This window comes from Plectropomus leopardus, chromosome 5 (assembly GCF_008729295.1).
Source record: "Plectropomus leopardus isolate mb chromosome 5, YSFRI_Pleo_2.0, whole genome shotgun sequence".
In the NCBI taxonomy this organism is placed as follows: Eukaryota; Metazoa; Chordata; class Actinopteri; order Perciformes; family Serranidae; genus Plectropomus; species Plectropomus leopardus.
The window spans coordinates 35,869,228-35,882,189 of NC_056467.1; the positions used below are offsets into that span (position 1 = coordinate 35,869,228).

Genomic DNA, 12,962 nt, shown 5'->3' on the forward strand with positions numbered 1-12,962 from the left:
AGTCATGACAGTTACTAATTCAGACAAAAATCTTTTGAAATGAGTATAGAATGTATATTGTCACATCAATGATAGTTTTTGATTGAAAATATTTGTGTCAGTTTCATATGGAAATCACTGACAATTTCTCCATATACTTCAAATATTTTGTAAGTTTAACTCAGTTTGCTCTCCTCGTCTCTCCTCAGGGGACTTGTCCCTGTTGGTCACAACAAAAGCACCTGAGAATTGGACCTCCACTTCTGTAGGGTCAATAGAGCCACGGTGGACGGAAACACAGCATTTAGTTAGTCACCATGTTCAATCTGATGAAAAAGGATAAGGAGAGGGAAGGAAGCAGGAAGGAGAAGAAGGATAAAAAGGAGAGGATGTCTGCAGCAGAGCTGCGCAGCCTGGAGGAGATGAGCATGCGCCGCGGTTTCTTTAATTTGAAGAGGGAGGCCAAGCGTGAGTCCAAGAACAAACTGGAGATCTCCAACCCCATTCCTATCAAAGTGGCCAGCAGCAACGAGCTCACCCTCACTGACATCGAGTCGGATGGCCTGAGTAACCGGAGCAGCATGGTTTTGGATGACCAGCTGAGCGCTGCCAGCTCCACTGATGACCTGAAGGGTGAGTGTGGAGGAGGACAGGATGGACACCGCAGCTCAGTGCGGGATCGTGTGGCTCACTTTGGTTCACTTGCCAAGACAAACTCGGCGCAGGTTGGTCAGATGATGAAACGCTTTTCTTTTTCCCAAAAAAGTAAAGAGGAGAGCCCCTCAGAGGGCTCCACCCCCTCCGGCCAGAACTCTGCCGCCCCGTCCCCGCAGGTGGAGAGCAAAGTTTTCAGCATGCTCCGCAAGCACAGCCTGAGGCAGCACCCCGAAGCAGCACCATCTACCAAAAAAGTCTGCATCCCTGAAGTGGTCGACAAGACCTTCCCTGCACAGCTGCAGCTACCGGCCGTGGTCGCACCAAGTGAGCCAGAAACCCGAGAGCTGGAGCTCCAACGCCGCAACACCGGCGACTTTGGATTTTCTTTGCGCCGCACCACCATGCTGGATCGCAGTCCTGACGGAGGAGTTTACAGGCGTGTGGTCCACTTTGCCGAGCCTGGCGCCGGCACCAAGGACCTGGCACTTGGACTGGTGCCGGGAGACAGGCTGGTGGAGATAAACGGACGGAACGTGGAGAACAAGAGCCGGGACGAGATAGTGGAGATGATCCGTCAGTCGGGAGACACGGTTCGGCTGAAGGTGCAGCCCATCCTGGAGCTGAGTGAGCTGAGTCGCTGCTGGCTGAGGAACACAGAGGGACTGCGCAGGGAGGCCAGACATGTAAGCAGCTTGTCCACTTTCTATGTCCACACAGAAAAAGCTCACGGTTACACTCTATCTTTTTTGACAGGCAGATTTACTGAAGCACAAATACAGCAACGTCCCAGACTGTCAGGGATGCAGTGTTTGGGCTTTATTGACGAGCTGTTTAGTGTCTGATCATGACGTGGGGGGTGATGCTTGCTGATTATTTGTGCCTTATGTTGTTTTGAAAGAATCTTCAAGATTTATTGAACTGAAAGAATTTCTTGGTTTCATGAGCTTCCACTCTTTCCTTGGCTCTACAAAGCATTTGTTAAAATGATGGCTTTCTCACCACGATGACACATTTTTTTTCACATTTTCTGTAGACTCTTCATTTCTTTGACGACTTGAAGTCCACCAAACATGAACTTGGGATAAATTTATACTTTATACATTGATGATGATGGTGACCCTTAGTTTTCATTCATTTGATGAAATACCATTAGTTTCACATCCAAGTAGAACAAAGATGTCATTTTGATACAGCTGTCAATTCTGACTGCATTAATTTCCTTCAGGATAAATAAAGTATCTCTATCTATCTATCTATCTATCTATCTATCTATCTATCTATCTATCTATCTATCTATCTATCTATCTGTCTATCTAAATTCTTTCTCTTGTCGAACTTGCAAACATGGACACACAGCAGGGGAGCTTGTTATAAGCTAAGTCAAGTCAAGTCAAGTCAGTTTTATTTATATAGCCCATTATCACAAAACATGGTTTGCCTCAGAGGGCTTTACAGTGTACGACATCCCTCTGCCCTTAGACCCTCACATCCCTTAGACCCTCACATCACCCAAGGAAAAACAAAGCTAATTCGCTTGTAAACGGATCTGCAAATGTCTCTTTGGTCAGGCGTGGTCCTTACGACACGGAGCAAATCTACCCATGACATTGAGCTATAGCAGGTGTCTTTACTTTGTGTCACATTCCCAACGGTGTAACACTGGCACAGTGTTTATTATAGAATTAGAATCTATGTGTGGCTGTAGCTGACATCGAGAGGGGGTGGTGTTGGGGGGGATTGTAGTTTTTTGTTGTTGTCGTTGTATGTGCACCGTCTCTACGTTAGGATGTTTTTGTGGGTTCGTGGTAGAACTTGTTGAAGTTTCTGCAGATTGATGGATGATAGAAGCATCTGTAGAGCGGTGAGTGCAAGCTAATTTGTAGACCCATGGCAATGAACGATTAAGTTTCACTTTCTCTGTGGCTGACTATCTGCTGCTCCATCTGTGCCCAGATTGCGGTGAAATGCATAACAACATGTCAGATATAAATACACCACAATACCAGAATGGTCCAGCTCCAAAAATGTAAAACTAACATTTGGCAGCAGAATTCCAGCCAACATCAAAAAAGCTGCAGATAAATTTTAAATTTCTTTTTTACTTTTTACATATCTTTGTTTCTTTTTTTTATTTAAATGTTTTTAAACTACATAATCCACCAACCAGAGGGTGAGAAACTCCTGGCCTTCCGTGCCTTTGTTTGCACACATGCTGCCCTATGCTACATGTGACGTATCCCAATGAAAGTAGCTTAGGAAAACAGCTGTTAAATGCCACACGCACGCTCTGATGCTCATAGTACTACTGTGTGAAAATGGCTTTTGTAGAACTAAACACAGAAGAGCAACAGGTGACTCTAGTGTCAGAGAGGAACAGTGTGTCGGTTATCTGAACCTTTTTTGGGTTTAGATGACGCTCAACAGAGTGAGGTGTTGTGCAGAATGTCCCTTGCTAGGGTAGCTACAACATGAGGCCACACTTTAAACCTCTTCCAGCATCTAAAAGAGCGTCACAAGAGTGGCAGAGCCATATTGAGGTGCTGATATTTGTTGTTTTTTGATGTTTCTGCACTTCAGTTTGTGTGATGTGTTGCTGCAACTGACTGGAGATCAGTACGATTCATGTTTGGCTTTCATATTAAGGGTCACACCAGGCCTGTTGTTCTACAGAGCTCTGGTGTTTTTTTTTCAGATTTGATTAAAAAGTCATGATGGTTATATTACATGTTTATCTGACTTGAAGTTTGCAATATTCTACTGTGATTGAAGGCATCACTTTATCTCATTTCATCAGAACACACCAGAGCAGTTAATGTCAGAGCAGTGTATTGTTATTGACTATATCCATTGTTGTGTTGGTTATACAACAGAATGTTTTTTGCATGTGTATAATAATAAATAAGACAGAAGATTAGAAACTTACAACTAGTGTGATTTTGCAAAAGCTGCGACCTACCGTGATGCCTCTCTGTGATGACCGGTTTATATGTAAAGGAAATGGAACATGGCAAAATGGTGTGTGTTAGTGGGTTTCCATTACAGATTTGCAGAAATCTTAAGTGATATTTTCGAAATGTAGATAAAACACAATTGCAAGACGACTGTGTTTCCACTGAGTGATGTTCTGAGACTTCTCCTCTGGTGATAACATTTCAAGAAGCATGGAGATGGATGTTCAAAACATTAACAGGTTTATTTCTATTGTAGCCACTGCAGTAACCGTCATTATTTCCAATCCACGTAGGCGTGGTACACGAGCGATAATGGAAAGGCGAGCCTCTTATACGTGGCAGCGGCCATGTATGAGGGATTTCTGGGAGGTGATAGTCCATGAGTTCACAGAGTAATTGTGTATTCAAAACTGATTCGCTCAACTTTTGAAGAGTAATGCAAAGCAATAACTCCTCTTGTAGCTCCTGCTGCATCATGCCCGAGGGAGCCAGTTCCTACTGACAAGCACATAGCCATAGCATCGTGTGACCTAGAAAAGCCCAAAAAGTGTTTCCATTGTACTTTTGCCAAATATGGCCTTTTCCAATCGCCTGAAATATCACATCATGCAAGCGTAAAAACTTTTTTTGTGATGACATTTTTTCCAAATGTATGTGTTTCCATTAGGTGTGTTTCATATTTGCAATTTTAATTTGTGCAATTTCAGGGTTAATGGAAACCCACATATTGTGTGTGTGTCTGTGTGCTTGTCTTTCTTTCTATAAAGTGTAGTTACGTAAATCTCTTTAGAAGGTAAAATGTTGTCGGTATTGTACTGGTTACAAAAAGGTAGTGTAGTGATACACTTGCATGCTGATGGATTCAGTGTTTTTGTGTATTTTGTTACAATGCTCAGAAATGCTGATTGTAACAACATAACCTTTACCATGCACTCACATCCCCATCCTCCACTACGGACTGAGTCATTTTTCACAGACTGTTAAAGGTCTGTCATGTTCTGTGTAAAATGTCACACATCTGACCACACCTAAAGTCCTGTCACAATCATTTACTATCAGCCATCGAAGGCAAAACACCTGCTGTGACATCACTGACAAAGGTGTGGCCCCATGAAATGTTTGAAAAGTTTCAGCCTATAGACATCACTACCTGAGTAGTAATGTATATTTCCACAGCACCAATTCTGTCATACTTACCACTCTGCTGCTGCGTCTTCTTACACACAAATACTGTTCATTCACTTATGTTTTTCCAGTCATGTCCACTTTTTTTAAATCAGTGTATTTACTCAAAAAACTAAACATTTCCTGCATAAATGTTCCTTGTTCGGGTTATTTTTCTGGTTTGTTAATAATAACTCAGGCCTCCTATGTAGTGGTCAGAGAGATTGGTCTTGTGTCCTTGTTTTTGGTGATGGAGGATTTCTGATTCCAAGACACGTTGAGTCTATGGCATGGTATTTGAAACACTGTAAAAGATCATAGATAACATAGTCCTAGTGACTTGTGTGATCGTAATTTGTCACTGATATTCATGCTACACTCTTACTAAGAGCACACGCATCAGAAAGTTTGTCACCATTTGTCAGAGCCAATTATTTAGCTAACATTAGCAGTCTTTGATTGTGAATGCTCTTGCATAGTGTGACAAGCTGTTGCACTCGGCCAGTGAAGTCTTGAAGTGTGCAAAGGGTGCAATAGCTGAGTTTTTTTCCTCCAATAGGTCCTGCTTTGCAGCATCAGAGGTCTTTTGTTTGCCTCCTTTGGCTTTGGTTCAAGGGTCCTTGTGACACTTTCAGACTGCAGGGACTCTGATCCTCCCAATCACCACAGTTGAATTCATCTGCTGTGGGAGGCAGGGAGTGACTCCGTGGAGCCCAGGTTGTCCTTTTCCTTCCTCGAGATAGAAGTAGTGACTGAGAGTAGAGCTCTCTCTCCACAGTGGCTGTTTGTCTCAGAGTCAAGCTACTCTCTCTGAGTTATGTGAGGAGCTGCTGGAATGATTTCCATGGAGCAAACAGGAAGTGCTCACCGGAGGGAGCTTTGTTTAAGTGCACAGGCAGTGTCGAGGCAAACACACACACACACACACACACTCACGCTCATTAGCTTAACCACTGGTTTAAATAAAGGAGGGCCATCACTCAGTCCTGAAAAATCAACTCCACCAGCAGCTGCCAGCTTTACTTTTCTCTTTATTATTCTATTCCTAATACAGCAGTAATAAAAAGGGCTGGTAATTGTATGAAATACTTGAGAACTGATACACATTCACAGAGGTTAGATATGATAGGATTATTCCTATCAACAAACATAACCCTATTATCTATTATTAGGTTGATTATTTTCTTGTTAAATCAATTATTGATTTGGTCAGAAAATAGTAAAAAAGCCAGTCACCATTTGTTAGAGCCCAAGGCAATGATCAATCTTAAACCCAAAAGAAAATAATGTAAATATTAAAGTGGAATAATCTTCTGATTGAAGGACTGGCTTTGACAAAGCAGCACTTTGGCCGTTCAGTGCAGAAAATAAGTAGTGAAAATAATTTTTTTCCATTGTTTTTTTTTTTTTTTCAAACACTGTCACATGAAGCCCTGTGGCTGTTTCCCTATCAGAATTTAATAAATTCGCTTTGATAACATTGCAAAAATTGTAGAAATGCCACAAGGTTAAATAATTTTATCCCCATTCAAGTTAGCAAAGTGCTAAACTAGTAAACATACTCTATAGGCTAGACCTTAGTGCCAATGATCTTCAGATCATCTATGTAATTTTTTACACAACAGTTGGTCTATTTTGGCTACATGTGCCACTGAGCAACTCTCATAGGATTGAATGGGGGCCCTGTTCTGTATCCAGGTCTCTTAATACTTTATGCCTGACACACCAAGCTGACAGTCAGCTGTCAGTCAATGATAGGCTATCGGTGAGCATCAGTCGCCCTATACGGTGCAGTGTGTCCTGCACTATTGGCCCTCGTCCACCTTCATAAGCCTTTTTCAGCTGACCCCGTATGTTGAATTGGCATCAGAGGCAGCAGAGCCCTTTGGTGAATGAAATTGTTCTATAAGGTCAGATTTTCTTTATTTAGTGGTTGAGCTCTTAAGCAGAAACGTTTCCTGTAGTTTGAGTTGTTGGCAAATATTCTGAGAGTTCTACCAACATTGGATTACGTTATTTATGTGCTAACTGGCTAACTAGCATCAAGATAGTCATCCACTTTCCCTTTTTGAAAAATGATTACAAACTGCTGCAATCTGCTGGTATGGAGGTGCAGAACATACGTGCTGGTTGGCTGTTAGTTTGGTGTTTTCCAATGTTTTGGCCAGCAAGGTGACTAGAGGTGACACAGCAGGGGTCTTTTGTCGCTGCTAGTTCTCTGATGTGGGTTTGAAGTGTCTGGGCATTTAAGCTGGTGCCAGGAGTCTTCCACACAAACATGAGCACAGTAATAATCAGTCAACATTTGGAAGCACACAGACAGGATGCACCTATTCTTTTAGCTACAGCCAGTATGAGCAGGATATTCTAAAAAAAAGAACTGAGATGTCTTAGGAAAGGTGGAGACAAGTTCATCCTAATCCAACAAATAAGAAAATTACTGGCTCAAGTTTAGCTGTGGCCAGTTGCATACTGGGAGAACTGATGAAGAGCTGGATAGGAGAACTGATTTTAATCAGCTGTTCTCAAAATCAACTTTATAAATCTGAGTATTAGTTGGCAGCAACAAAAGGAGGAATGACCCAAAAAGCAAGAAATTTGTTTTTTAAAAAAGTTCAAGAAAATTCCCTGAAAATTTCTAATAAGTAAGTAATTTTAAAAAATATATAAAAAGGGGAAATGACCCACAGAAAAAGGCTTAAAAATACAGTTATTTTCTAACATTATCTTAAATATGTAATCACGATAATTAGCTATAAATATAGTTTTTATCTAGCTTTTTTCTTTTTTCCCCAAGACATTTTCCCCTATTTTTTTAAAGTAATTTTTTAATCTAATAATTTCCTACAATCTTTGAAACATTTCTTAACAAGTTGCTCATTCCTTTTCCCCCCATGTTTTTAAAAGAAATCACACCAATTTGCTTGTGTTTCAAAGGTCTAAATACTTATTAAAGGTGTTTAAAAGCAGCACACGAAAAGTGATGTCGCTCCAGGTATTGAGGGTTTTAGGCCCGCTGTTCCCTTAAAACCCTCTAATAAAGATATAACCTGTGAGAGAGTGGTTGATTTTGTGAAATGGTCTTATGCAGAGAACAGTACTACTGCTATGAGTTTACTCAGACATCCATGTAAATGCTTACCTGACGTGCTGAACATGCCCTCAGCAGAGAGGCCTGGTTCAGCTTTGAGTTGCTCCAGTAAAACCTGATGCGCAGCATTCAGAGCTGTGAATGCAGACAGAGGCCAAAGCTGACTGGGACTGACTATCCTGAGCTTCACTTCCTGTCTACTGCCTCCACTGTTTGGTCTCTTTCCTTTTCTACAAGCTGCCTTTGACATTGTAGTTATAGACACTTAAGCGCACCGCCTTATTTTCCTCTCGTTCTAAACTTACTCACTCCTTCTTTCTCATTCCACTGTGCTATCCACCATCGTGTACCCTCAGCAGTGCATGTTAACTTTGGCACAGGTCTTGTTATTTCAACCCATTCAGGAAGCAATTGTGACTTTACTCGCTTCCACTTTTATTCAGACCCTCTCAAATTCCTCTGTGCTCAAACATTTTACTCACACGTCCATATAAATTAAAATTTTAGACTTGACTCAACATTCCCAAAGTGTTAGCATTTCAATGGTAGCAACAGTGGAAAACTTTAAATATGTCATTATTTAGTTATGTAACAGATACTCGCCCAAAGTTACTGTTCAGGTTCGGATGCTGGTGGTATGACACATGAAGCATTCCTGCACATATACAGTTACTGAAGCAAGAATAGAGTGACTTCAGCTTACGGTAAAATGTTCAGGCAAATTCCTCTGGTCTGAAGAAATCTGGTGGAGGAGGTTTGCTGCACCACTGGCTCCTGAACTTTTGGTTTGGTGGTTTAACGGTATAGCGAGCTAGCAAATGCAGGGAGAAAGACGAGCTGACGGTTATGCTGCCTTGCCGTATAGCGGACGATTGCGGAAAGGGGGGACAAAGTGGTCTCGCTTCTTAGCCAGGAATTAAGGTACTAACATTCCGAAATGAAGTCTGTGTAGAACTTGAAGCCAGAAAGATGTGACCATGGGCGGTGTGACGTTTTGATGACGTTTTTATGTATGCGACCCACTGCGGGAGATTTTAAGCAAACAGGAAAAACAGTGAGTTTTAAGAGATCCTTACCCTCCGAGCAGAGGACCAGATCAGCTGTCATATAACAGAGAAAGTGAATTGCGACTGAAATGCTATGCCTTTGTTATTGTTTAAAAAGTGCTGCCAATGCATATGTTTTATGCTAGCTAGAGGGGGACACTTGTGTGTTAAACTTCATGCCAGACATGCCTTCTTTGTTTGCGGGATGCCACGATGCAGTGTATAATCACACACAATTCTGTATTAAAGTGCAGGGGCGGTTTAAAGACTTGGGGACTTCGTTGCAGCCCTGTAGTGCCATCTCTGTGTAAATGCAACAGTAGAGACGTCAGATGATCTGCTTGGAATGACTAGGATTTATTCACTGTAATTGAAACTACACAGATGCACAGGTTAGCAAAGACTGAATAACTGCTGGATGTAGCTACCATGACATCACCCATTGGTTTGTTGACTCTCGTTTTAAATCCTTAGGTTTGGTATTGCGGCTGTTGCCATCTTGATATTTTGGAGCCAGAAGTCACCATATTTGTGAGAGAGGGTGGAGCTGACTGAGAAGCTGAGGACACTATTATCAGACAGTGTGTCACTCCAAGCAGCCCACCCTTAAATACACAAATCATGAAGTCTTATGCAATCATTCATTGTTTGTTTGACCCTTAAGGGTCGCGGAGGGGCTGGAGCCTATCCCAGCTGTCATTTGGAGAGAAGCGGGGGTACACCTTGGACAGGTAGCAAGACAATCGCAGGCCTGACACACAAAGACAGACAACCATTCACACTCATTCACACCTACGGCCACCATTTAACTTGCATGTCTTTGGAATATGGGAGGATACCAGAGAACCCAGAGAAAACCCACATGTGGAGCACATACAAACTCTGCCCAACGTCTGGACCTTGCCCCAACACGGGTTCAAACCCGGGACCTACGTATTTTGAGGCAACAGAGCTAACCACTACACCACATACAGTGCATACATACACGCAGTCTGTACAGCCACATATACTGTCATATGGCCCAACACTAGTGCTGTGTGTTATTGTCAAGAAGCTGGATTAGCTTTATATGATATTTATATTTTTCCAACCACACTCATAACAAGTCAGTCTGGGTTAATGTACAGTGTGGAAATAGTTAACTTGCTGGCTGTAAATCTGCTGGGAGTTCTTAGACTTTTGCCCCAAACTATCTGAATCTTGCAGCAGGAATCCTGAGTGAAGGGGCCTGAAAGCAGAGGGGATACTGGAACATGAGAGGGAGTGAAGGTTAAAGTAGCAAGAAGCCATCTTCGCTTGTCTTAACAGGCTGACTGGAAACGACAGGAAGTAGGCCTCTCCCTTTAGGTCTAACTCTGGCATTTGTGGAATCTGCTTTGGAACAAATAGGCCACTTCCTGACCCTTTCCCCCTGGGATTTTCTTCTGGAGGAAGAGGAATGAAGTTCTGAGGCTGAGGGCTGATGGAGGAAACAATGTCTGTGAAGGGACTTGATAAAGAGAATTGTTTTCGAAAACTTGTCCAAGCACCAAGTTGTTGGTTCATTTACTGAATTTCTATCTTCAGAAGAGTAATATGACTGTGTTGCACAGTTTCTGCATTACTCATCAGTTGTTTTTCACACACAGTGTGGTCTGAAAGTCTTGGGCCTAATACAAAGCATTGCATTGTTTAAGGCCATGTTCAGACTGACGCAATATTGGTTGGTCCTCGCATGTCTATGATAACAGAAAGATGTTCAATTAAACAACACCTGTTGTGAATTTTGTGCTATATTGTGTCTCCTTTTCTTTTTCTCTTGTTTTCTCCATACGTCACCCATACTACTTACCCATGTTGCCCAAACTAAAAGAATGCAAATATGCTCATTTGTCAAGTCTTTGGTTTTACAAAGGGTGAACATAGACAAAGTGTTTTGTGAGCTCCCATTTTAAGCTCACAAAACAACAAAATATGCTAGTCTATCAAAGAGCAGTCGCACTAAAATTCTTACCATGGTGAGCAATTAACCCTCAGTCAACAAAATAAATGAGACAGTCAACAGTTAAACATGTTATTGTGACATGTGTGAGTCTTTATTTTTTGGACCACAGGAGCAGAGACGGTCACCGTAGGATTGTAAAAAAAAAAAACCAACAGATTTAATGTTCTGGTAGTTTGGTTAGTAGAACAGTCTGGTAAGTAACAGAATCTCCAAAAATGTAAAACACAAAATGGTGGTGTTTGGAGATTGGCTGACCACGATGAAGAAGCTGGCGACAAGTTGGAGAATCTCTGGTAAGCACACTGGAGATGGGAACAAAAATCGGTTGGCAGGAAACGCAGCGAGGCACACTCTACAAAAATCACTAAAAGAGAGGAGAGGTCAACAAGAGAGAACATCAAAAAACTTCCGTGAAGAATTCAACACTGGTGACACTAGTGAAGATCAGGTTTACATGCAGAGGTTGGTTGCAGATGATGAGACTCAGGTGTGCCTCGCTGCAGCCGGGAGAATGCAGGAAGGATCCAATATGAGAGACCTGCTCACCCAAGAACGTTCCTCTGGCCTGTGCCCCTCCCAGTCAACAAGATACTGGTAACCACGACCCTGCCAGCGCATGTCCAGGAGCCGGCAGACCGTGTAAGCAGGGTGCCCATCGACTAGTCAGGTGGCCGGAGGGCTCAGAACGCTGTGAGACACCGGCTTGAGGAGAGAAACATGGAAGGCAGGATGGACTTTGAGAGCTGGTGGGAGCTTGAGTTTTATGACACAGGGATTAATTGCACGCTCAATGGTATAGGGACCGGGAAGCTGGGAGGCGGGCTGCCACACATCGTAAAAAAGACTCCAGATCCTGATTAGCCTGCTCCGTCTGGCCTTCAGTCTGTGGGTGATAACCAGAAGAGAGGCTGGCTGAGGCTCCCAACGCCAGACGGAACGCCTTCCACGCCTGTGAAGCGAACTGGGGACCCTGGTCTGATACAGTATGCTGAGGAATACCATGTAGATGGAAAACGTGTTGAACAAGGAGGTTAGCAGTTTCCAGTGCCGATTGAAGTTTAACCAAAGGTATGAAATGTGACTGCTTTAGAAAACCGATCCACAATAACCAATATAACTGTGTTACCGTCTGAGGGCAGCAAGCCAGTGACGAAATCCACGCCGATAAGAGAGCAGGGGCGATGAGGTATGGGTAATGGATGAAGGAGGCCAGCTGGAGCTCGATTAGAAGATTTATTGCGGGCACAGACGGAGCAGGTGGCGATGAACTCTCTGCTGTCGGCAGCCACGGAAGGCCACCAAAAACGCTGCTGCAACAGAGAGAGTCCGATGATGACCAGATGGAGCACTGGGGGTCTCACTGGAGGAGGTACAAAGAGTCGCCCTGGAGGACAACCATCAGGCACGGGATGTTCTCACTGGGCCTCCTGGACAACTTGTTCTATTTCCCACCTGGCAGCTCCGACCACACAATATGGTAAGAGATGGAAGTAAAAGATGGAAGTAAAAAACAAAAAGGGAGGGGGGAGAGTGGAGGAGAACAAAAGAAAAAACAACAATAACATCCACAAAAACCCAAAACACGACATTATTGAATCAAAATAACATCACCAGATCAGATATCAGGGTATGTACAGTTATGAAAAACCTGGAAAAGTGATTGATTTTACAAATAGCAATTTTCAGGCCTGGAAAAAATTTGGAAACTAAATATACCCTAAAAGTTTTGTAAAAGTAATGGAATTTTGTTTAACAAATCTGTAAAATCGTGTGAATTCAAGAATTTAAAAATCCAATAATTTCTGTTTTTCATTTTGTGATAAATGTTGTATTTTTTGATGAAAAAAATGTAGTAAAGTGATATATTTTTCTAAAAAAAAGACAATATTTTTACCATTAAAAACCACCAATAGTTTTTACAGAAAAAAGGCCAACATTTTTAAAGACAACATGCCCTATAAACCTCAACATGTTTTCTTTAAAAATTGGAGGTAAAAAAAAGAAAACAAACAAAAATACAGCCATTTGAAGTTGTATGCCCCTCCTCTAAAGCCAAAATAAAAACATGGGTCCCTCCTTAGTCCTTAAGA

General features: G+C 42.3%; 1 protein-coding gene across 1 annotated transcript in view; it reads left to right on the forward strand.

Moving 5' to 3' along the window:
• The first annotated feature begins 202 nt into the window (after window positions 1-202).
• LOC121943001 (unconventional myosin-XVIIIa-like) overlaps window positions 203-12,962 on the forward strand; it is a 205,336-nt gene continuing 192,576 nt past the window's right edge. The window contains 1 exon segment of the mRNA XM_042486347.1: window positions 203-1,319. Within this exon segment, the coding sequence (XP_042342281.1) occupies window positions 297-1,319 (1,023 nt within the window). The 5' untranslated portion in view covers window positions 203-296.